General features: G+C 46.7%; 1 protein-coding gene across 2 annotated transcripts in view; it reads right to left on the bottom strand.

Annotated features, from left to right (window-relative positions):
• LOC114050630 (probable serine carboxypeptidase CPVL) overlaps positions 1–25526 on the bottom strand; it is a 125092-nt gene that overhangs the window by 82688 nt on the left and 16878 nt on the right. For both annotated transcript variants that reach the window (XM_027872468.1, XM_027872467.1), the window contains exons 3-6: positions 16785–16903; positions 7677–7791; positions 6292–6350; positions 4961–5040 (exon numbers count right to left, since the gene is read on the bottom strand). In XM_027872468.1, the coding sequence (XP_027728269.1) occupies positions 4961–5040; positions 6292–6350; positions 7677–7791; positions 16785–16903 (373 nt within the window). The remainder of the gene's footprint in view (positions 1–4960; positions 5041–6291; positions 6351–7676; positions 7792–16784; positions 16904–25526) is intronic.

Raw genomic sequence — 25526 nt, 5'->3', positions numbered from 1 at the left:
ACACATTCTCACACTCATTCACATATATTCACAATCACACGCACATATATCACATGCATACACACAACAGACACATATTCACATATCCATCACACATTAATACTCAGACATTCACACATATCACATGCATTCACACACACATTTATTCACATATCATACACACTCGCATATACACACTCACACATATTTACACACATTCACAATCACATGCACATTCATCACATGCATACGCACATCACAGACACATTCACATATCCATCACATTAATACTCACAGACATTTACACGTATCACACTCATTCACACGCACATACTCATACACATATTTACACACATTCACACACATTCTCACATTTATTCACATGCACACATATTCACATACATATACACCTACTCCTCCCCACACACACACATTTTCACACTCACTCACATACACATACTCACACACCACACACTTATTCTCACAGTCACTCATATATACACTTATACATTCATACACACAGACACATGTTCAAATACTTTACACATATTTTCATACTTGTTCAAATACACACATCACATACATTCACACACATTCACACCCACCACAGACATTGTGACATTTGTTCACATACACACTCATACACCTATTCACACATATTTTCACACTCAAATACACAGATTCACATACACAGATCCACACACATCACATTCACACACACCACACACATTCTCACATTCATCTACTTACAGTCACACATATTCACACACCTATTTACACACATTTTCACACTCACACATATTCATACACATCACACACATTGTCATACTCATTCACAGACATGCACAATCACACACACACACACACAATATGCAAGCTATAAAGCAGACAGCTGAAATCAGTTTTCTGCATCCCCTTTGATTAGCGGTCTTCCTGTGCAAGGAGCCTGAAGGGAAAAGGACTGAAAACCACCATAAACAATGGGGGCTTTGAACGTGGTTCTGTTTCTGTGCCACGCGAGAAGAGACGGACCACATGGCGGCAGTAAATATCCACAGTGAGGGTCAGCTGCGATTTTTAATGGTTCTAAACAAGGATGAAGAAGGGTGTGTGGGGGGGTGTCAGGTCTAACTTGCAGGGGATGGATTGCTTTCCTTAATCTAGCTTTCCGTAGGTTTCTGCCCAAGTGAAGGGGGCAAAGAAGGACAGATGGGGACCCTGGCATGGGGACAGAACAACCCTGCGCATGGCCGCTCTGCTCCCAGACCTCCCAGGCCTGAAGGCAGAGGACTGGGCTTCTAGACATTCTGCCCAGAAATGAAGGGGTGTCCATTAAGAACCTGGCTTGGAGAGTCACCCAGAAAAGTACTAGGGACAGCGGCCATACTTCCTCCTAAACAAGCAGGGGTTGGTGACTGTCTCAAGGACAGAAGGTGGGAGATAGGTGACCAAAGTTTTTCTGCTTTCTCTACCCAGGGAACCTGGGCCCCCTGCCCTGAAACCCAGAAGTGAAGGAGGCAGAAGTTTCTGATGGGGGCCTGTGCTCCGGGGGCAGGGCACCAGGAGAAGAGGGAGAAGACCTGGGTTCGAGTCCTGGCTCGGCCACAAGCCAGCTGTGTGGGCAGAGGCAAGTGGTAGCCCCTCTCTTTTCTAGACAATCCTGCCAGCTCTGCCAGCCTAGGAACCCACCATTCCGCTCAGGACCACTGGCGGCTTTGGGCACGGCCCATTAATATTAAAGATCCTGCTAGCCTGAAAAAATTCCTGCCTTTCTCTTTAGGAGCAATTTACGGGCTGAAAAGAATGACAGATACAAAGTCAGAGGACCTGGGTTCAAATCCTAGCACCACCAGTGCCCACCTGTAGGACCTTGGATAAATCACTTAGCCTGTCAGGGTTTCCATTTCCTCATCTGTAAAGCGAAGGGGCCAGAGCCAGCGGCCTGCAAGCCCCTTCCAGATCTTCCCAGGGGATCTAAGTGAGCTTCCTGAATGAGAAGGCCCATATTGACATTAGAGGACTGAAGCTAGGAAGAGTGACTGTAAATATGAGAGAGGAGCACGCAAGCTAAATGGAACTGTTGTGATGATGCAGAACCAAGGAAAGATACACAATTAGGACCACAAAAAAACAAAGCTGAACGTTGCGTGGTTACGCTGACCAAGACTGGCCCTGGAGCAGAATTCAAAACATGGACTCTGCATCCCTCTTTATAGAGGTGGGGGTCTATGGGTGGGGACTACCGTTTGCACTACCAGACAGGAAAGATGCATCAGAGGGCTGTCTTGAACTGCTTTGTCCCCCTTTTTTCCCTTTTCTTCTGTTATGATGAGGGATCACTTGATGGATAAGGCAAAGGGGAGGGATACAGTAAGGAATGGGATATACAAACAAAAGCTAGCGATGAAAGTTGTACTTTTTAAAAAAGTAAATATTTGGAAACAGAGGCAGCTGGGTGCAGTGAGCAGAGCCAGGGAGGGCTGTGTGACCCTGAGCAAAGACTTAGGCTCTCAGAGCTCTGGGCTACCTCCACCTTGCTGAGAAGGGGCTGCCCCACACTGGGGGAGGGAGTTTCCTCACCTGGAAGTTCTCTATACCAGCGAGATCACAAAGCCAGTCCCTGCCCCTTGTAGGTGGCATACCCTACCTAAATGAATCGACTGGGCAGCTATGGGGTGTCAGGGATAGAAGGCTGGACCTAGAGTCAGGAAGACCTGAGTTCAAACCCTGCCTCAGACACTAACTAGCTGGGTGGCCCTGGGCAAGTCATTTAATCCCTGCTTGCCTCATCAGTAAAATGGAAGGTAATAATAGCACCTCCCTCCCAGGGTTATTTGCAAAGTACTTTGCAAAACTCATATATATAACAATATATAATATATTAATCATATAATTAATATATAATGTGAAGAATTTGTGTGTGTGTGTGTGTGTGTATAAAATGAGAAAGAAATGTTAGCTGTTGGCTAGAAAGACTTGAGTTCAAATTTGCCTATGACATTTGCTGCCTCTGTGACCATGGGCAAGTTACTTAACTTTACTGAGCCTCAGTTTACCCCTCTGTAAAATGGGGGTACGTGCAATACTTTATCTCACAGGGCTGGCGGAAGACTTAAATGAGATAACCCACATAAAGTGCTTCCCAAACATAACTCCTAGAGGCGCTCCATTTTTCTCAACTCACTTTTTCTGCAAAACAAATTCTTTACTTAATGAACAAACATTCAACATGGGTCCCCGGGGTGCATGATACTGGGGACAGGAGGACAAAAAGAAGAGAATTCCAGTCTGGAGTACCTCCGCCTGAAAAGACAGAAGAGACAAGCTAATGACCCGAAGGGCCTGTCTGGAAGTTCTCCAATGATCCGCTAAGACAGAAGGAAGGTAGCTACTGAAGGTCGCCGTCTACAAAGCCCGGAATGCAGCGGTCGGTCGGCACGCAGAGACCAAGACCAGCGAGTCACGTTAGGGCTGCAAGGCTCTCATCTGGCAGAGCAGTGAGCGGTGGCCCGAGGGGGCGGGGCCTTGGCCAAGGTCACCGAGGCCGAGGAGGAGGATGGGCAACGGCTGAGCCCAGGTGCCACCTTGGGGCTCCAGGCCTAGTCAGGCCTGCCTCCATCCCTCCAGCTGGGGCCTCCTGAGCATCTGGCTGAAAGCCTTCAGAAGGATAGCTTTCTAACACGTCCTGCTGTGCTCCCCAGGCTTCTCAGGAGACGTTCCCCCAGGCTCCCAGCGAAGGTCTAAGATTTCATTTCCTCTTGTTACACCCTCACCTGGAGTCTTCATCAATCATAGGCGGGTTCTGCTTTTTTTTTTTTGGCCAGAACAAATTGTAATATGATGAAAAGAAAAATACAGGGAAAGAGGGAACCGTGGACAGATTTTTTGAATTCTCTGTGTCGGTACACTTTCAGAAGGAGACTGGCCTTCCCTTCTGTCATCTAGCAAGAACATCTCCAGGCGCTGGGGCAGAGACACCAGGAATCCTAGGTCTGGGGAAGATGGTCCTGGCTGCGGTGAAGGGCGGGTCGAGCTGTCTTGGCTAGAGCCAATCCCCTGGCCACCACTCCCACCCAGCCCAGGCCCAGCCCTTCTCTGTCTCCATCCCCTCCTGCCACCCCTGCGCTGCGCCCAAATTCTGGGCCTCCTTCCAGACTCCAGCATCCCCTTCGGCAGGAAGGTCTTCACGCTGTTGTTCCCCCCCACCCCAATGCTAGTGCCCTCTCAAGTGACTCGGTGCCTGCTCTGAACACGTCACACACTTACATGTGTGTGCGTCATCGCCCCTTTGAGAACGTAAGCCTCCTGAGGGCAAGGGCGAGTTCAACCAGTCTTTGTATCCCAGACACTTAGCACAATGCTCGGTGCATAGTAGGTACTTAATATATGTTCCTTCATTGACTCTTACACTGCCCTTCATATTAAACCTTTGTGCTCCTCTTGGAAATCACATGTATATGTATATACACACACATATTTTATATGTATATATATATATACATACATATATACATATACACACACACACATTTACATGTGTTTTTGTGTATATACATGTAGACATGTGTACACAAATATACGTACATATGTGTATACATGCGTAGACATGTTATGTTGCAGGTATTCGCACGTGTTCATATATGAACACATGCATAGACACACGCTTATATTGAATGCATTCGTACATGTTCATATATGAACATGTGTGAAGACGTACAATATAACGTGTGTGTACATGTGTGCAAATGTGCACGCATGCACACACACATATCTTGTATTTCATTCTTATGGACACATTGTTTCTGACCCCTCCCCAGTAGAATGGAAACACTTTGAGGGCAGGGACTATTTCCACCCAGCAGAGTGACTGGCCCATAGTAGGTGCTTCACAAATGCTCATCACATTGAACTGAAATGAGAAGAGACTTAGAAAGAGGTGGCGGGGGAGGGGAAGGCATGCCCAGGGAGAAGGGGATTGCACCTGTATAAGTCTCTTGCTACATCATCTTCACTGGCTGCAAACCCTCGGGCATCGTCGGTAAAGCTGAAGCCAGTGCCGGTCTGCAGGGAAATAAGGAAGCATAGATTCTGAGAAAGAAACACGGCAACGCGCTTCAACGCTGGGTCCACTCTGAAAAGAGCAGAAGACCCAAGGCCAAAGACTTCAGTTGGGGGCGGGGAGGGGAAGGGAGGAGGGGGAAGAGAAGGAGGAGGATGGAGGAGGAGGAGGAGAAAGGAGAAAAGGAGGAGGAGAGGAGGGGGAGAGACTGAGAGAATGTTTATGGCATTTTGTGGCTTATATGGACTTCACCTGCTGATGTCATTCAATACTCAAAACAAGACAAAAAAGTAGGGGCTGAAAACATGATTTGGGGCCTGGGGCGGGTGATTTCCTCTGGGCAGGGCACTCCCAATAAGGAACTTCCTTCTCTGCCCCTGCAGCCTTTGAATGGGGCCTGCGGCCCCGAGTGACTTGTCCAGGGTCACATAGCCAGGGTGCACAAGGGGAGGAGGTGACCCCAGGCCACGTGACTCCATGGCCATCTCACTAACTACTATGCAACCCTACCTCTCACAACCCCACGAGATGAACTGTCCTGTCCTTGGTCACCTGACTCATCTGGGGCACAGCGGGGCTCAGACCCCAAATTCACGCTTTCACCCACTATACTAGGTGGCTACTCTTCTCTCTTCACTCTTCTCCTGAGTAGAAAAAGTCTCTATTTTAATGTTTCATCCTTTCTGGGGCCTGTAAGTTCCTTGGTGGGGAAGAAGTTGCATCCCTTTTGCCTCTGAATGTCCAGTACTGGTCATAGTGTCTTGGCACACAGTCAGTGCTTAATAAGTGCTTTTTGACTGATAAGGAGAGACCAAAAAGGTAGAAGCTGATGGGAAATGAACAAGCCTCTTCTCCTGGGTGATGAAACTCAGTGGACAGACATCTCACAGAAACCAAAAACAGAGGTAACGATGCAGTCTGGGAAACCTGAGTTCAAATCCCACCTCTGATATGGCCTAGCTGTGTGACCCTGGGCAAGTTACTCAAATACTCATGGCATCTAAGAAGGGAAGTGACCAAAGAGTTGCTGGTCTGTATCAGCGAATGCAGTGTCCACACAGAGAGTGCTCTACATAGAGACCCAAGAATACAGAAAAGAGAGAGGATGGAGGCCAATTATCACAGGAAAAAATGAGTTTATAAATAAATTTACAAATAAAAGAATTTATAAATAAGTTTATAATTAAAAGAGTTTTAAGGAAAGAAAAAGCACAGGGAACTTAATATTGTCATTTTAAGGGTTGACTACTCACCGGGTTGTCGATGTACAGCATGGAGAATTTCGCAGTCCAAGGAAAATCTCGTGCTCGAACTATTAAAAACACGATAGTGTCTCAAGCCATCACATAAGGAACCAGACCCACACAAACCCTAAAATGTGCTGTGAAGACAGGCAGTGAGGCGACACCAACTGTCCCGTGTCTCTGCGACTGAGGCCCACTCTGGCTCATTCCTCATCGTCCCTTATTGAGGGCCCAGCCCACCTTCCTCTCCCCAGGGCTCTGTGGCTTCTGAAATGCGTGCTGAAGCTAGAGAGATGCCCAGAACTACACAGGAATGAGCCTGCCTCATGGGAAGTGATCCATGAAGAAGAATCTGTCTTAATATGACATCTGTTGAATATGACGACTTAATATGACAACTGTTGAAGTAGGTTATATATGAAATCATAAACTTCCAATGTTCGGCATTCTGTTTTTAATGTGCCAACTAAATTTAACAAAGTAGTGACAAAATTATTGTTATTTCCCTGTCCCCTTCTAAATGTCTTTTCTGAGTATTTTTGTCCTCAATTTTGTTGCAGTAACAATAATTATTTATATAAGTCATCATCATGGGCACAGCTAGGTGGCATAGCAGATAGAGCGCCATCTCACCTTCCTGACTCTAGGCCCGGTACTCTATCCCCTACACCATCTAGCTGCCCATCCCCATTTTGCAGATGAGGAAAACTGAGACAAACAGAGGTTTGTCTAGGGTCACCCAGCTAGTCTGAGGCCTAATTTGAAATCAGGTATTTCTGACTCCAGGCCCACTGCATCACTCAGCTGCCCCTAACTTAATGAGTTTATGGCAATACCTTGGAGTTCTCTTAGTTTGCCTTTCTCTGACTATTAGTGAGATTGGCCACTTCTTTTATGTGACTGCTGAATTTTTTTTTTCTTTTTGAGAACTGATTGATCATATCCTTTAACTACTTACATTTTGGAAATCAATCTCATTCCCATAAATTTGTGCCAATTCTTTATAGACTTTAGAGGCCAGATTTTTTTTTTTTAATCAGGCAGGTTTATTGCCAAGCACAGACACCTTCCCAGTCTCGCGCTTCCTTTTTAATTCTGGATGCATTGCTTTTTGTTGTGTAAAAGTTCCATTCTTCCATGACCAGATGGATCTTCTGGGCCCCCACAGAATTTTCTGCCTTTGCACAGCTGCAGTGAACATCATTGCGCTCTTGCTTTTTGTCCAAATGCAAACAAAGATCAAAGCTAAGAAGCAGAAATTTCCCCATCAGAGTGACCCTTTGGCAGAGTACTCTATTTTTATCACCATGAAATGCTAAGCTCTTTCTACAGGCTTTGTGCTCCCACTAAGCCATTTCTGGAGACACAGAAGACAGAGGAGGGTCAAGGCTTACCTGTAAGGTTCTTGTTCACAACATAAGGCCCGTGTTCAACAAAGAGTCCAAACATTGAGGATCCCCCGGGTCCCCCCTGCAGCCAGAGCACAACTGGGGCATCATTGGGATTTTCCTGCAGCGTGGAATAGACCCAAAGACAGACGATCACATGAACCATCCCACCAGGTGGATGAAAGAATCAAATAATTTTAAGAGTTGGAAGGAATTGCAAAAGTCATCTAACTGCACCTCCTAAGTCAACCTCGTTCCATCAAACCATCTTCGTAATGGAGGGTGACAAAGCTTTGTCTCTGCTAACAATAAGAGAGTACACCCAATGAATTAAGCGACCATTACGGAGCCTACATATCATCTACAGGTCCTTCAATAACATCTATACTACTCAGCCTGGTGTAGACGTGATGCCTGGGTTCACAAAGGCTACTCCAGTAGAATCAAAGCCTGGTACAAGGGGACGAGGACTAGCCCTAGAGCCAGAAGTGGTGGTTTTTTCCTATCATTTTAGTCATGTCCAACTCTTCACGACCTCATTTGAGGTTGTCTTGGCAGAGATACTGGACCTAGGTTCAAATCTTGCCTCTGCCAATACTACCTACATGACCATGGGCAAAGTCACTCTAGCTCCCTGAGCCTCATTTTCCTCTTCTGTAAAATGAGGGAGTAAGGCTAGATAAAGGTCCTTACAGATACAAATCTACGGTCCCACCACGCCAGCAAAGTTCTGAAGACCAAACTGGGCATGGACTTTGTCTGAAGACCAGCCTAGCTAAGCTCGGAGAGGCTCATCCCCTATTAGCTCATCCCCTTTGGCCACAACAATTCTCTAAGAGGATCCCCTAAGGGAAAGAGGAGCTATGGTCTACATCATCGTTGGGAGAAGAATCCACATGGATCCTTGAAGTACGAGCTCATCTATCATACTTAAGATTCATTCCTCCATTCATTCATTCATTCATTCATTCATTCATTCATTCCCTCTGCTGGAGACTCTACAGCCAACTGATGAGCTGACCCTTGCTACCTGGGTCCAAATCCGACCTTTGCTACTTACTCCCCATGTAAGCTTGGGCTTGTTCCTGGTCCTCCTTGGGCCTCAGTTTCCTCTCTGTACAACGAGACTAGAAGGGCCTCCACAGTCCTTCCAGACCCAGATCTAAGAATCCTATGTGAAATCACTCAACTTCCCCGGACCTCAGTGAGGCCCCTTCCAGCTCTAAAGCTGTGTCTCGCCCAGAGTCATTTAGCTAACAATATCCGAGCGTATATTTGAATCCAGATCTCCCCGACTCCAAATCCAGGACTCCATCCAGCGGGGCAGGCTGCCTTTGAAATTCGCCCTACACCCCTCCCTCCCTGATGCCCTGCCTCTCTTCCTCACCCTAAGCTGACCCTCTCTCCTCTTTGCTGTTCCATCTCATGCCCTGGCACAACGTAACATGGAACCTGGCCACCTCTCCGCAGGCCGCCTGACCCCAAAGGGCGCACTAGAAAGTCAGAGAACACGCCACATCTTTATTACGTAACTTCCCAACAGGGAGCTGAATTCTTGAGATGTTTAAATAGGAAAGGCACAGCCTGTGGGCCTCCAGCCTCAGCTGACCCGCATCCTCCAAAGCGTCCTTGAAGGGAAGGTGAGGCAGCCTTCACCACCCACAGCAATCTGTGCTTCCAGAAAGCCCGAGTCACACCTGCCCTCAACAGCCTCTAAGGTAATAGCTCCCTCAGCCAGAAGGAGGGGCAGAAAGTCAACTGGGAAAAATACATTTTTACATGCTCTGTTTAAATAATCTGAGAGTTATTTACATCAAGATAAGGAAACCTGGGGACTTTTTCTCCTTTTTTGATGTAATGTTTACAGAGTCCTCAGAAGCAATTACACGCTCACTCTGGGGGCAATACATTTTCCGCATTCCAATCTGAGGACAAGACTTTCTTCCCCCCTTCCTTTTTTAGCCTCTCTAGCAGAAAGATGACAAAGTTTAAGGCATCTTCTGAAACAAAGCCTCTACACGAAGGTTAGGCCAGCACGCAAATGGTGATGAATATTCCAATCACAGATCCCAAGTTGGAAGGAACCCCCTTGTTCAGCAATCTCAAATAAGGAAACTGAGGCTGAGGGAGGTGATGATTCACGCAGGGTCAAAGGGAACTCAGAATCTGAACCCAGATCCTCTGACTTCTTAGCAGACCTCCTTCCACAGTACCATACTGCCTCAACTCAATTACTTAAAGAGTTATAAAATTAGAGAAACCACGTTAAAGATATTTATCAAATTGCTATTATTCACACTGACTGTGGGGCTGGAAGGAAGGAATGAGGTACGTTTATCAGCACAGCAGATATCTGGAATCAGTGCTGGGTTCAGATCTGGAGTTTGCCATTTATACCTGGTGTCCTTGGGCAAATCACCTTAACCTCTCTGGGGGGCAGTTTACTTAATTGTGAAATGAGGGGGTTGAACAAGATGGCCTCGGAGGCCCTCCCAGCTCCAGGCCCAGGAGCCTGGGATCCTCAGCTTCTTCATCTGTAAAATGAGGGGGCTGCAGCACCCTGAAGGTCCCTTCGAGCTCAAAACCTAGAGTTCTAGTGATTAAAAAAAAAAAAAAGCTTGAGCCTGTGGGATGGAAAAAGGGCTAGATCTGGAGCCTATGACCCTGGGCTTGAATTCTGGCCCTTGAGCAAGAACTCAAGTTTCCTGGGCCTCAGTTTCCTCATCTGAAAAGTGAGGGGTGGACTGGATGACCACTGGGTCTCTTCCACCTCTGACTATTTTACAGAAACTCCTGGCTGAGGTCACTGCAGCAGAAGCGGTCAGGCTGCAGAAAGGGAAAAGGCATTTTAGAAATTCACACAAAATGCTGATTCTTGCAATAACAGGAAATGACCAGAGGGTCGCGGAGGGCCTGGGATTCTGCACAGCAGAGGGAGGCTGCTGGTGGTGGAATCCTGGGAGGCCAAGACTCAGCTCAGCAAGGGATCAGAGACTCTCGGTTCTTCTGGTGACCTCTGCTGGCCGACTCGCGAACTGGACACTCCTCTAGAGGGCTCCGTCGCAGGGAGGTGGCCCGAAACCACCCAAGAAACCGAGCTGTCTGACTTTTAAAAATTAACGTTGTTGAATTAACAATAGATAACCACCTGAGGACAAGGCGTCACGACCTCCTTATTAGAAGACTCTTACCGTACGCACTCAGTCGGCAAGTCCTTCCTTACGTCTTAACTTGCCATCATTTAGGCACTTTTCTTTCAAAACGGATCTCTAGAACCCACGCTCAGCCACTCAGCTAGGAATTCTGGGCCTCATTTCCATCCCCTTTCTGTTTCTTGGTCTGAGTACCATGACCAAATCTATACCTCAAATGAGTATCACTGGACCAGCCCGACCCTTCATTCACTCACCAGTCAGTCAATAAGCATTTATTAATCACCCACAACATACCGTGCTACTCATCCCCCAGACTTCCCAAATCAAAACACTCAGCGCCTGGGCCACCACTTCCGTCCACCCATGGCCACCCCCAATAGAATATAAGGTCCATGAGCAAAAGAGCTGGGTCCCTTTCATCTTTCTACCCCCCAAACACAGAACTTGGCACATAGTAGGTGCTTTAAAAAAAAGCTTTCCCATTCATGCATTCACTTCCTCTTAATCTTCTTTGGAAAATTGTTTTAGAAACACTTTGTTTTATAGGCTTTCCTCCTATTTTTAAAGGAATCCAAAAGGACTACCAGGTAGTCCTCTCTATAGCAGAAAAGAAAAGAATACCTAGCCCCAAATGGCCGAATCTCCCCTCTCACTCACAGGGGTCCCTGCCTATACTGTGCTTACCACCTGAGCTGGCCCTCCCCATACAAAGCCCAGGGGGTGCCTGCATCCCTTCTCCTACCTTCCTCTTCCTCCATGAAATGTCCTAGAAATCATTCTCCCCATGCCTTGCTTCTACACCAGGTAACCAGTAGCTAATCTGACCAGCTATTCTGGGCTTATTCTGTTTTGTTTGTGTGATTTCATCAGTGTAAGGAGCCCCCAGGGAGAAAGCTTCCTTCACCTTTAACCAAGTTTATAGCATTACCTGTCATAAATAGGCAACTCACACACAAATTCAATCCATCTGTCTCAACAGCCAAAGTGATTTCTCGTTTTTCTTTTTTTTTTAATTACAAGGCATTTATTAAGTTACTACCATGAGCCTGGTACTGTGTGCTAGGAACACTACAGTAAGACAGTTCATGCCCTCAAGGAGCTTACGTTCTAACAGAGAAAGAGAACAGGTTTAAGGGGAATCCTGGCCAGAGAGGAGAGTTGTGATTTGGGGTGACACCAAGTGATTGTTCTAAAATCTGGGTCTATGTCACCCCCACACCACCTTCAATAGCTCCCACCTTTGGAATCCAATTGAAAATGCTCTATTTGGAATTTAAAGCTCTTCACAATGCGGCCCCTTCCTACAACTTACTCTCTCCCCACCCCCCACAAACTATGAGCCGTTTCCCAATAGGAAGCCACCCCCTTATAGTTTCCAGTTTTTCCTACTTTATAAAAACTGCTATCAATATTATTGTACATATATTGTGCATGTTATACATACATGTACATATGTGTACATATCATACATACATACAGTACACATTTTTCCTCTCATCTCTTTGAACCATAGGACTAGTAGCTGCTGTTCAGTTGTATCTGACTGTGATCCCAGAGACCATACTGTCCATGGGGTTTTCTGGGCAAAGATACTGGAGCAGTTTGCCATTTCCTTCTCCAGTGGATTAAGGTGAAGTGACTTGCTCAGGGTCGCACAGCTAACAAGCAGATTTAAACTCAGGTCTTCCTGACTCCAGGCCCAGTGCTCTCTCCACTGAGCCACTTAGCTGCCTCCTTACAGACCTCATACTGAATACTAACGTTTTATTGATGTGAACCCTCCAAAATACAGTGAATTTTAATGACATACTCTGGAGCCAAAGTATTTTAGAAAGTCAAAAGTCCCCCTAATAGTGGGAATTCTGACACTGCAAACAGGCCTAGGAGAATTTAAATAGAATTTAAAATTGAGGTTGACCTTCTGGAGTGGCCCCAACCTGCCCATCCAAATGGCTATCTCTATGCCCAAGGTTCACCCAGATAAGGAACCCCCACAGCCTGGGAGAAGATGTAGCCCTAAACAGAGTGAACCCCAACCTCCAAGATGTCTATGCCTCTTAGCCCTAAACTGGGAAAGCCTATTAAAATGTTAATTAAGGCCTTATTTACATTTCTCCATCAGAGTCTCAGTCTGCTTTTCAAGGAGATGCCCTATCTGGACTAAACTCAGTCGGGCCCAGCAGCGAGCATGTCTGAGTGGATCTGGCTGGGCCAAAACGCCCTGAACTGGGCTGATAGAGCACATCTGCCTTCCAACAAATGGAAGGCCTTGAGAATAAACAGGAACATGACATCTGTACCACGTCCGTCCAGCTCCCCGGCTACGCAGGCCTCTGGACATCTGAGCGTCTGGACACAGGACGTGGAATGCTCTGGGCGACGAGTGGAGAGTCCAGTCTGGCTGAAGAATCACAGAGACTGGCAGGGGCGGGCATGTCTGAACCTAGAAAGGCAGGCTGCGGCCTGGTAGTGTAGGGCTTTAAAGCTAGTTAGAAGAAATGTCTATTTTCTCCTAGACTCAGTAGGGGGCCACTCAAGTTTACTGAGAAGGGGATGTGCCCTTAAGGAACATCACTTCCTCGCAGGAGTGGAGAGGCTTGAGGCAGAGAGACTGATCGGGAAGCTGCTGCCCTAACCTAGGGGAGAGGGGAGAGCTGAGGCAGGGGAGAGAGGGCAGCAGAAGCCAGAGATGGTGTGAAGGTAAAAATGGCCAGGTGTGCCACCTGGTGAGGTTGGTGGGGAGCAGGAGGGGACGGGATCAGGGGCACATGCAAAGTGGTTGTCCTGTGGCAAGGAGGACCACCTTGTTATCAGAGACCGAGGGAAGGGAGGGGAGATTGGGAGATGATGTCAAGGGGCTTTGAGATGCAGATGGGGAGCAGTCCACATGCACCTGCCTCAATTTTTTTCAGTAAATTAAGAAGTGCAGCCCTCAGCTGGCAAGGCGTGAGGCTTGAGAAGGGCTGGAATGGCTTGTATGAGGAGTGACACAGAGAATCCATTTAGAGGGGAATAAAAAGGCTATTCTGATGCAGAGAGACCCCTGGCTGAAGCTGAGTACCATGAACGTGTAATGTACCCAGCCAGCACTGCGTGGTGGTGTGACTTGGTCCAGACCCACTCGGAGCAGGTGAGAAAATACAAAGGAAGGGAATGGAGGGAGGGGGCGACTGTGGGGTTGAGATCTCAGGCAAATGATGAATGGCAAAAGAGGGGGAAGGATGCAAAAGGAGAGTTAGAGTGGAGCTTAGCAGGCAAGGGGAGGAGAGCAGACTCAGAACAGGGGAAGGGAGTAAGAAAATACCACTGGGTAACTCCACATCCTGGAGGTCCTTTATGTGTGTTCTACTTGCTAACCGTGGCCTGCCTTAGGAATCCCACACCTACCCACCCCCTGAAAAAGGACCTGGAGGTATAGAAGCTCAGCTTCCTTCCTGCGGGTCAAGATTCCTCTCCTTTGCATGACTGACCCGGACCTCACCTCACCCCAGTAGTAGTATCAGGCCTTCTTATTAAAACAGCACTTTCTGTGACAGGCTAAAACACCCGTACTTCTGCCTGCCACCAGGATGCCTCGTCTCGTCTCTGCTTCTCCTCTGGACATCCTCCCTCAGTCCCGAGGAGTCCTATCCCCCTTTTATCTCCTTCACCCAGCGTCTGGGTGCTGGAACCCACCACACATCTGTCACAGCTGGAGAGCCCTCTGTTGGAGTGTCTAACAGGGCTGCCATCCGGTGACACCCAGAGTCCTTTACAGCCATGGCTCCAATGGGCTTTGTCTGCCCCCAAGGACCTTCTATCACTTTCAAAACTGGGCTCTTCCGTCTTGTTTGCCCCGTGTTAGAATGAGAGGCGATCGCCACAGGACAGCATCGACCCCCTGTGGGACCTTGCCTGAGGCCTGGAGGAGGGGACAAAGCTATCTGACCTCACTGGGGGAGCCTGGCTGGGCGTTCACCGAGTGAAGCTGTTGCTTATTGATCTGGCTTGGGACGTTTGCTGGGCTACCAGCAGAGGGCGCAGAGCTGAAACCTATCGCTTCACAATGCCACACTGCCACCAAGAGAGCCAAGCAAATGATCGGCGGCTGGTATTTGTAGAGCGCTTTAGGGTCTGCAAGCATGAATGAATGAATGAATGAATGAACGAACAAATGAATGAATAAATGAATGATGTGAATGAATGAATAAGACATTTATTAAACGCTTACTATGTACCAAACACAGCATTCGTTATCTACCCTCTGATTTCACCACAACCTTGGAAGGCAGGTAGGTCAGGTATTACCTTTCTCATCTTACAGTTGAAAAATAAGTAGCTATGGTCCCTAGGTTGCACCACTGGTAAGAATTAAAGCTGACAGGGCAGCTAGATGGCACAGTATATAAAGCTCCAGCCTTGGAGTCAGGAGGACCTGAGTTCAAATCTGGCCTCAGACACTTGGTACTTTCTAGCTGTATGAGCCTGGGCAAGTCACTTAACCCCGACTGCCTCACCAAAAAGAAAAGAATTGGAGCTGAGATTCGAATTCAGGTCTTCCTAACTATCCTCAGGTATAACGCCTACCTCCCTCTCCATCAGATCACTTCAACGTCTACCAACTCTGGCCTTAACCAGTAAGATTTACATAGTTCAGTTCTGTCTTTTTATAAAAAATGGGTGCTTACTGTTGTGGCGTTAGAACAACCCATCTTGGTCAGGGGAAGAGATGAGGAAATAAACCTCCCTTCTTTCTTTGGAAAGGTGGGGGTCGAGGGATGCCAAAGCCGAAAGTCGGACTGCATCACAGGATCACAAATGTCTAAGTAGAGGGGGTCTTAGGGGTCACCTAGCTCAACCCCCTCGTTTTACAGAGAAGGAAATCAGGTCTAGACTGGTAAAACAACCTTCCCCAGGCCACCCGGCGCTACCTGGAGGGGCAGAGGGAGGGGGCAGGATTCCAAGAGGGGTCCTCTGACCCCATCCAGCCGGCTTTTCCGACGTGCCTCGCTGCTTCTGAGCTGCTTGGCTTTGCTCGAGTGTGTGTTGTGTTACAAAGCAAGGCTTGATGGGCAGTGATAGAGAGAAGAGGGGGGAGTCAATAGACCTCGAAATGACTTCGAGATTAACAACCAAACAAGAAATCCATAAAAGGTTAAAAAATAAAAGTAAGTTTTCATTACCCTGCTTGCTGCTCCTCTCCGTAAAGAGGAAAGAACGATTTCTTTGGCTGGTTGGGTCGGCCTTGGCTTCGCTTTTTTTCTGGGGGAGGGGAATACTCTGACTTACTTTATGATTCTTTGAAGCTATGTTTGGCTGACTATGGCTACTATCTTATATCGTCACCGTCCTAAAAATTCCACGAGGGAAACAGTGTGTAGACGTCCGTGTTCCAGAGACAAGGGCCCCCGGCCTGGCTGATTCCTTGTGACCGCTGGTGGGGATGAGTGCCCGGTGGAATGTTCAGAGTCCCAGCCACGCTTTAACCCTCTGCTGGCTTCTCCCACCCTGCTCAGATCACCTCAAGCCTACGAACTGAAAGAGGCACGCTCTGTCCATCCCAGTTGATGGGTGTCTTCAGAGACTTGCTTTTGATGTAGAAACACTTGGAAGGTTGGACTGAGTGCCTGTTGATTTGCCCAAGGTAGTAAGTGTCTAAGGGAGGCCCTTCTAACTCCAGGACCGACACTTTATTCACTACACCACCTAGCAAGATTATAGAGTAACCCTGGATCCATAAGATTATAGCCTTGGATCTGGAAGAGAGGTGACAACTTATCTAAATCAACCTTCTCATTTCATAAATGGGGACAGTGAGGCCCAGAGAGAGGATGTGATTTCCCCAAGGTTACACAGGTCCTAAATGGAAAAGCCAGGATTTGAACCCAGTTCCTTTGACTTGAAATCTAATAGTCACCCATTTTGCCACCCAAAGGGAACATTCTGCCACTGCAGTACCTTAACACAGCCCTCCACCTACCTGAGCTGGAAAGAACCAGAAGAAGAGATTGCTGTTATAGGTTTCATTCACGGTGAGGTAGCCAGAGTAACTCTTCACATTGGCTCCTGGAAACGGGCCGACCAGACTCAATTGCTTGCCTTGAAAGAAAATGAGAGCCCCAAAGTAGGAGAGAGACGAGTTAGAGCTTGACTAGGGATCGTGGCCTCCACTGGGACCAGAATCATGAAGTCATCAAATTTCAGAGTTGGTCACCTAGCCCAACCTCCACCTAAAATCGGACCTCCTCAACAACACGGCAGACGAGGGCTCATCCACCCAACCTTTGCCCAAAGACCTCCAGGGAATGGAAACCAAAGCAGCACATCCTACTTTTGGGAAGTTATCAATGTAAGGAAGGCTTTTTTTCCCTTCCACCTACCCTAAATCCAGGCATTTGAAACAAGTAGAAAGGGCCTGAACAGAAATGCAAAGGCAAGTGTGGTCCCATAGAAATAGCACCAACATGGAAGTGTGTCAAGAGTTCACGGATTCAGATCCTACCCCTGTCATTTACCGCGTGCTTAGACCAATCATCCAATCTTCCTGAGCCTCAGTTTCCTTCTCTGTAAAATAAAGGGGATGGATCTGATGATCTCTAAGGGCCCTTCCAGCTCTCAATCTATGAGCCTCTGGAATGTTGGGAGCTAAACGTAGACCTTCACCAGCTGCACCATGATTCTCTAGCCAAGGCTCTTTCTTCTTAGGAATCAGTCATTTTTAAAGCCTGGTGGGACCTTCTAGTCCAATCTCTTCATTTTACAGATGAGTAAACTGAGACCCAGGAGTGATTTCATTTGTCCAAGGTCACACGGCAAGTTGAGACAAGAACCCAGGTCCCTTCACTTCTCAGCTAACATTTGTTCATTCCTCTGAGCCCCAACTCCAGGTAAGAGGCCTAATGATGGCAGACTGTGACTCAGAGTCTGAGAGTTTCCTGCTTGGCAGAGGCAGTAAAGGTAGGGTGACTGGGAAGGCTCCCACCCTAGCAACAACAATAACAATAGCTAGCACCTTATATGGCACCTTAACCTTTGCATGGTACCTCACTTGACCCCCACAACAACCTTGTAAAGTAGGTGCTATTATTATCACTCCCACTTTACAGATGAGGAAACTGAGGCTGAGTGACTGCCCCAAGATCACACAGCTAATAAATGTCAGAGGCTGGATCTGAACTCAGGTCTTTGTGATTTCAGCGCTCTGTTTACTTCAATGCTTAGCTATCCAATATCCTGGTGGAGCTGTCTGCTCAGCCATATGGGGATGCCCTCCAAGGAGAGCCAGGCCTGCCTATCCCACGGGATTCCTGTCCTCCCACCCCAGGTGGAAAGGGGAGGGGTCACATCAAGCCAGCAGAGAGCCTCCCTCTCATTTCTGGCCGACATCCTCTGCCCTAGTTCTCTGGCCTCATTCCTCCTTGGTAATACGCAGCAATCTGCTTAGGCCTCGCCCGGCCTCGTGGGTCCACCCTCACTTCTATTCTGTGGAGATGCCAATACCCCCTCAGAAGGCAAACATCAGCTAAGACCTTGTCTGAACCACTTTAAGTAGATAATTTACTACACTCAGTGGCCTGGCCCTGAGAATGGGTGGGAGGGAAGGGACGGCCTTTCTGGAGCTGGAGAGGTCAACGTGAAGCTGTGGCCTTCTCTAGTAAGCAACAAATAGGAGATAGGAAATGGAAAAGGAATTCAGAAAGACAGGCAGGCGGGCAAAGACCCATTCCTGCCTCCTAGCAAGGCCCACTCAGGTCAGACCTGGGTTTGAATCTTACCTCAGACACTGTTAGGCAAAAGCCCCTTTCCGTCTCAATCTGCTCTGAGTAAAATGCAAATAACATCCCCCCTAGTCCCCACCTTGTAGGGTTGTATTCAAAGTGAAATAAAGGCTCTTTATAACCCTTAAAGTGGCAGGAAGGCTAGCCTAGCGAGCTGGAAGCCCACAGTGCACCAGCTCCCCAATTGAAGGCATTGACAGCAACAGCCAGCAAAGTCAGCATCTTCCCTAGCCCACTCTCCCGAGCCCTGGACAATCCCATGTACTTTGGTCAGAGGAATCCCTGTCCTTTCCCCTGGGAGAAGGAAGGAAAGAGGGCCCAGTTGGGTGGTTTTTTAATAACGATGAAGGGTTGACACGGACCTCCGCTGACTGGCCCTTCCTTTTTACTGTCAGTACAGACCTTGAGTTTCTGCAGTAATCTGCCTCTTGTAATGAGTGGGGCATCGCCTCGTTGCAGACAAGACTCCAGCGTTCTCACTGTTTGGCAGGCACTGGTATTTCTCCCCAGCCCCTGTCACTGACCCTGACCCTTTTCCCCAGAGAAGACATCTTTCAGGGCCGAGCAGAGTTTAAACACACACACACACACACACACACACACACACACACACATAGGTTCACATTATTTTCTTTTTAATTCATCCCAATCACTTATTTAGTCTGAGAAGAAAAAAGGAAGATGGAGAAATAAAGACTGAAAAACAAAGGGAAAGGGAAGTCTGGAGGAGGGTCATAGAAGGGAGAGACACAATAATCATAACAATAATAACGAATACTCCTAGAACACGAAAGCTTGCAAAGTACTTCATTTGGGCCTCATAGCAACACTATGGGGTTGTTTCCGGAGGTATCATTACCCCCATTTTACAGAAGGGGAAACCCAGGCTCAGATCAATTGACTAATCTAGAGTCACACAACTGGATGGCAGAGAAAGATGCAAAAAGGCAACATGGAACGAGAAATCTAGATTTAAAAAAATAATAATGATAATAAACAAAGGAGACTGGAAAATACCATCATTCTATGCCTCATTTGTAAGCCTTAAGGTTCATATGACAGCTAGAGTTTATAGGCAGCTAAGTGGTACAATGGATAGAGCACAGGATTTGGAAATGTGGACTTGGAAATAGGAATTCAAATCCAGGCTCAGACTCTTACTGAGTGACCCTGGGCAAGTCACTTCACCCCCTCTGTGCCTCAGTTTCCCCATATGTAAAATGGTAATAATAATGGCACGTACCACACAGGGTTGTGAGGATCAAATAAGTTAGTATATATAAAGTGTTCCACAAACCTTAAAACACTACACAAAAGACAAAGTCAATCAGTCATTCATAAACACCTATTTTGTTTCTAGTTCCTCTCTACACAGGTGATATTATAGGTCCTCTCTCTATCCCTATTTTTGCTAAAACAAAAGCAGGACTTTTTCTAGCAGTGAAAGAGAAAAAATAACACAGATGCCTGTCAACTAGGGAATGGCTAAACCAGTTGTGGAACTTATAGGCACCAGGTAAGCAGAACCAGGAAAAATGATGTGTGCGAACACCACTCCTGCATAAATGAGAGGAATGGCACCACCCAAGTCATCCACCGTTTGCTATGGAAATAGAATGACCCCAAAGAAGAGAGAGAAGAGGGAGGACTTAAGGCCCCTCCCCCACCTCAGTTCTTTGAAGAAGTGAAGGACTCTGGGTACAGAAGGCTGCGGGATCAAGTCTGACCTCCAGTCATTGGCTAGTGTTGCTGAAATATTTTATTTTCTTCTCTGTTACAAGGGATGGCTTTCTGGGAAGGGGAGGAGAATGGGACACACTGGGAAATGTAGCTCACCGGTAAAAGCTATTAATTATAATTTACTTTGTAAAAACGTTGCTCTGCGTATTTTCGTAGGGTCCTGACCCTCTGTCATTGATTTCTTCAGAATCTTTTTTTTTTTGGTGGGGGGGGTGGTGAAGGGGGAGAAAATTTTAAAAAACAAACAAAAAATAAAACCTCAAGGTTTTCAGAGCAGCAGAGGAGAGAATGACATTAACGGGTTCAAGGCCAGGTCTTTGGATTCTGTGGAGCGGCTCCAAAAACAGCCAAGGTCGCTTGAGTCAGCCCAGAGTCAAGCCCAGATTCTAGTCTGTTGTCCAGGTAAGCTGTCCTTTCCAGGAAATTAAAGCTGGTGATTCATGTTTCCTGTCCTTTGGATTTCTGTAGCTCACCACGTGGTGCTCATGGCGCTGATCACTTCCTGTCCTGTACGTGAGCCATCTGGGCAAGGGTCTTATCTCACTTAGGAGATCAAAAGCTTCCCAGAAGGAAAGGAGGGGAAGGACAGCCATACATGGCTCCTCTCTGTATCCCCAGCAGCCCCTTACAGACAGCCAGGTGGTGGTGGTGGTTCAGTCGTGTCTGACTCTTCATGACTCCACTTGGGATTTTCTTGGCAGAGATACTGGAATGGTTTGCCATTTCCTTCTCCAGCTCATTTGACAGAGGAGGAAACTGAGGCAAACGGGGTAAAGTGACTTGTTTAGGGTCTCACAGCTAGTAAGCGTCTGAGGCCAGATTTGAAGATGAGTCTTCCTGACTCCAGACCCGGCACTCTATCACCTAGCTATACCCTAGCACAAAACAGGCACTGGAAACAGATTTGTTGAGTGAAAGAGTCAATGAATGAATGAGTGAAGGTAAAAATGACAACCGAGTTGCAGCTCTGCGACCCTTTCTAGCAGCCTCCTGATCCATAAATTGAGGGACCGCTGAGATGCCCTTCCCTCTCCCAGGATTACTTGTATGATGCTTTAAGTTCTCACAAATACTTCCCTCCCAACAACCCTGCAGGGTAAATAATATTAAAAAAAAAAATAGAGGCAGCTAGGTGGCGCAGTGGATAGAGCACCGGCCCTGAAGTCAGGAGGACCTAAGTTCAAATCTGACCTTAGACCAAACACTTGACATGTACTAGCTGTGTGACCTTGGGCAAGTCACTTAACCCCGATTGCCTCACTAAAAAATTTTTTAAAAAATTTAAAAAAATAGAAGCAGGTAGAACCAGGAAAATGCAATGTAAATATGATTTTGTTGATTTTACAGCTGAGGAAACTGAGCCTCTGAGAGGTTAGTGATCTGCCCATGATCTCACCACTGGTAAATGCCTGAGGCAGTTCTCCTGCCTCTGAGCTCTTCCCTCTGTCTGCTCTGCCGCGTTAGCAGACACACAAGGTATATTTCTAGGACAGCCATCAGATGTCATTGACATCTTAAGAAGTCCGGTTTCAGGTGTTTGCTGCAATATTTGGCCCTCATGAGAGCACTTCATCATGTTTGAAAGGTGAAATTTCTCCTCCAGTAGAGTAGCAGATGAAGCACAGAAGCCAGAATGGAGAAAGCCCTGATGTGGGGTCACAGAACCTGAGGTTCTTATGCTCATTACCTATGTGACCTTGGGGAAATCACCTCATTTCTCTGGGCAGCAGTTTCATCACATGGAAAATGAGGGCACAGTAGGTGCCTGGCGCATAGTAGGTGCTTAATAAATGCTTGATGGATGTATGAAAATATTAATAGTCACTCTTTTTGCAGCAGCCTCCCAAAGAAAACTAAGGGGGTACCCTTAGTTGATTGAGGAAAGGTTGAACAAGTTATGGCGTATACATGAAATGGAATGCTGTAGAGATAATGAAAAAGACAGTTTTAGAGGAAATTGGGAAGACTTTTAAGAACTGATTCAGAATGGAATGAAAAGAACTAATAAGAGTTTGTAAAATGACAACTTTTTTTTTTGGCTAGGCAATGGGGTTAAGTGACTTGCCCAAGGTCACACAGCTAGTAAGTGTTATGTGTCTGCGGCCAGATTTGAACTCAGGTCCTGCTGAATCCAGGGCCAGTGCTCTATCCACTACACCACCTACTTGCCCCAGAATGACAACATATTAAAGAAAAACAACCCCGAAAAGCTTTAGAACTCTGATCGATGCAATAATCCACAGGTCCAGAGGACAGAAGATAAAACTGGTCACTCACCTCCTGCTGGAAAGGTAATGGACTTAAAATGTAGACAGATATTTACATTTGTGGACATGGCCAGCATGGGAATTTGCTTTGTGGGACTGTGCATATTTGTTAGGAGGGTTTTTTCTTTTTTTAAAAAAAAATTGTTCAATGGGGGAGAGAAGAAGGCAGTGGGAGGGAAAAAGTATAAATGCTTGTAAAAATAAATACATTTTCAAATAAAATGATGGGGTTAGACTAGCTGATATCTGAGGTCAGAGCTTTAATAAGAATTCTCGTGCCAGGGCCAATTCAGTTGCAGGTAGAACATACAGAGAAGCCCGTCCATCTGCTAGATGCAGTTATACTGGGAAAGCGGGCAGTGGTATGTCATCCTTTCCCCAAGAATCTGGACCCAGCTCCTAAAGCACAACAGCTGTCTTCTTGTTTTCAATCTTCCAACTCGAGGAGGAAATGGGGGTTGGGGGGTGGAGATGGGCACTGGCTGAAGGGAAGAAGCCTGAAGGGTGATGGTACGGGGCCTTGGGAAGGACCCCTCCTCTGACACTTGCTAGCTATGGGACCATGAGAAAGTTACCCAACATCTCTGCTCCTCATCTGTAAAATGAGTATGGTAGACCAGATGACCTGTTAGGTCCTTTTCAGCTCTAAAACTGCCAGGTATGGTGATAGTTACCTGGAGAATCAATGTAGAGCACAGGGAGTGGGTCTTTTATATGTCTGGACCCTGGGCAAGTCATTTAACCCTGTTTGCCTCAGTCTTCTCATCTGTCAAATGAGCTGGAAAGGAAACAGCAAACCACTCCATTATCTCTGCCAAGGAAACCCTAAATGGGGTCACAAAGAGTCAGACATGACTAAAAACTGAACAACAACACCTTGGTTAAAAGCTCGTCAACCCACCCTAGTTATAGCTGTTAAAGTCCCTTCCAGAAGTCTCCTGATGTGCCAAACAAGGGATTGGACCTGACCTTTCAGCTCCTTTCCAGTTCTACGTCTCTGGTATCCTACAAACCAGAAGCTCAGCCTCCCAGATTCTGCTACTAGAATGCGGCAAACCCAAACACCCAACTGACCCAGTTTATTTCTTCTCTTAGAATCATGATTCATCATGGATATGGAAAGGAGAGCTACCTTACACCCCCATCACCGACTCCCATTTTACTGACTGCTCCAACCAATGGCTCCAGGGAGTAGGGGCTCTGAGCTCCTAACTGGCCGTGCCCTTCAGAGACATGAATGCATTTGTCAGTAGCAATGAGCAATACACCAAAACCCATGGTCCACAAGAACAGGGAAATGGAATGGACCATTTACACCAGTTTCTAGAGTTTGCCACAATGTCACAATGTTGGCAAATATATGAAAATGGGCCATCTCTACTTGTTTTGTTTCTGCGAGTGAGCACATTTAATACTGCTGCCACACAAAAACCTCACACACAATTATAATGACATAAAACCTAAGCCTGATAAATGGAGAAAGGGGGGAAGGATGGCTGGGGGGAGGGGAAAGAAGACTTGTCTGTCACTGAAGCTTTCTCTCTCTCTGCAGCTCTGAGACTCAGTGGGACTAGAGATCTGACACACTCAATAAACAAAAGGGATTTAGACTTAGGCACTGACCATCTGTCCAGATCCTCCTCAACTTTCCAGGCTGCCATTGAATAAAATTATCCTTAATTATGCTGTCAAGATTTCATTTCCATACCCAGATGTGCCAGATCTGGAAAGGAATTCTGTTGGAGGAATGTGACCTCATGGTGTGATTTACCAAGTGACCCTGCCTTAGGTTTCGGAGTCTAAATGTCATAATTCTGAGCTGTGATGAGGTTGATGAGATGTCCATCAAGCTGAGAGCCAGAGGGACAGAGGAGAAAACTTAGATGCTCCGGGGACCTTTTTTGAGCTACTGTTAATTCCAAAAACTCTGTGAGCTATTGAGAAGCCGTCTGAATGCCGGGGGTGACAAGGCTGCAGTAGAATTTCCAGTGACCTCCTACATTCTCATCTTTTGGTCAGGTCTCTGGGGCAGTCATATACCACCCACCTTCCTTGATGCTGTACTTTTGTTTACACTATTCCTTATGCCCAGAATGACTTTCTCTTCTTCTGAGCTTATCTATATCTCACCGAAGTTCAAAGCCTAACTTCTACTATGAGATCTTCCTCTACTACCTTATGAAAAAAAGCTTTATTCTATTTTTTGGTTTTTTCACCCCATGAAAAAAATGGAGCTATCACCATCCCCATACCAAGAGAATCAAACCATCCTTTGTGACAAAGAAAGCAGTTAAGCAAAAACAAATGATATGGTGACTGTGTCTGACAACATATGCAACATTCTGCCCCCATAGTCCCCTGCCTTTCTGCCAAGACGAGAGAGGTCTTCCCTTACTACTTAGCCCAGGCTGCTCTCCCCCTACCCTGAATTCCAGTGAACTTACTAGCTGAAGTACACAATTTAATACTTTATTATAAATGGTCTCATTTCCTAATTCCTTCATGTGTATAAGTCTGTATCACCACCAAGGCTATTCACGCAGGATTGACGCTATAAACCCATCACCTAAGAGTAAAATGAATTAGCATATCCACTTGTCTGGATATTTGTGCACATGAGTAAGATGGCCTCAGAGCCCCACTTAGAGACTTTTGAAACTTACCTTATTCTAAAGCATCAGATTAAGTAAAAAACTAGACAGGCAAAGGATGCATCTGAAATTTGCACGTGGAAATTCACAAATCTCACAGACACTACAGGCTCCCGGGTCAGCAGGAGGAGTTAGATACTAACCAGATCACAGAGCTAAGTTGAGGTCTTCAATTTCATATTCTGATTGTAAGCTCCTTGAGGGCAGGGACTTGACTCTTTTGTGTATTCTCAGCAAGGTGCCTCGCACATTGTAAGTGCTTAACAAATGCTTATTGAATGAATGA

Source organism: Vombatus ursinus, unplaced genomic scaffold (assembly GCF_900497805.2).
Source record: "Vombatus ursinus unplaced genomic scaffold, bare-nosed wombat genome assembly UNPS02014799.1, whole genome shotgun sequence".
NCBI lineage: Eukaryota > Metazoa > Chordata > Mammalia > Diprotodontia > Vombatidae > Vombatus > Vombatus ursinus.
Note: the sequence above shows the minus strand (reverse complement) of the source record. Positions and strands in the feature narration are given on the sequence as shown.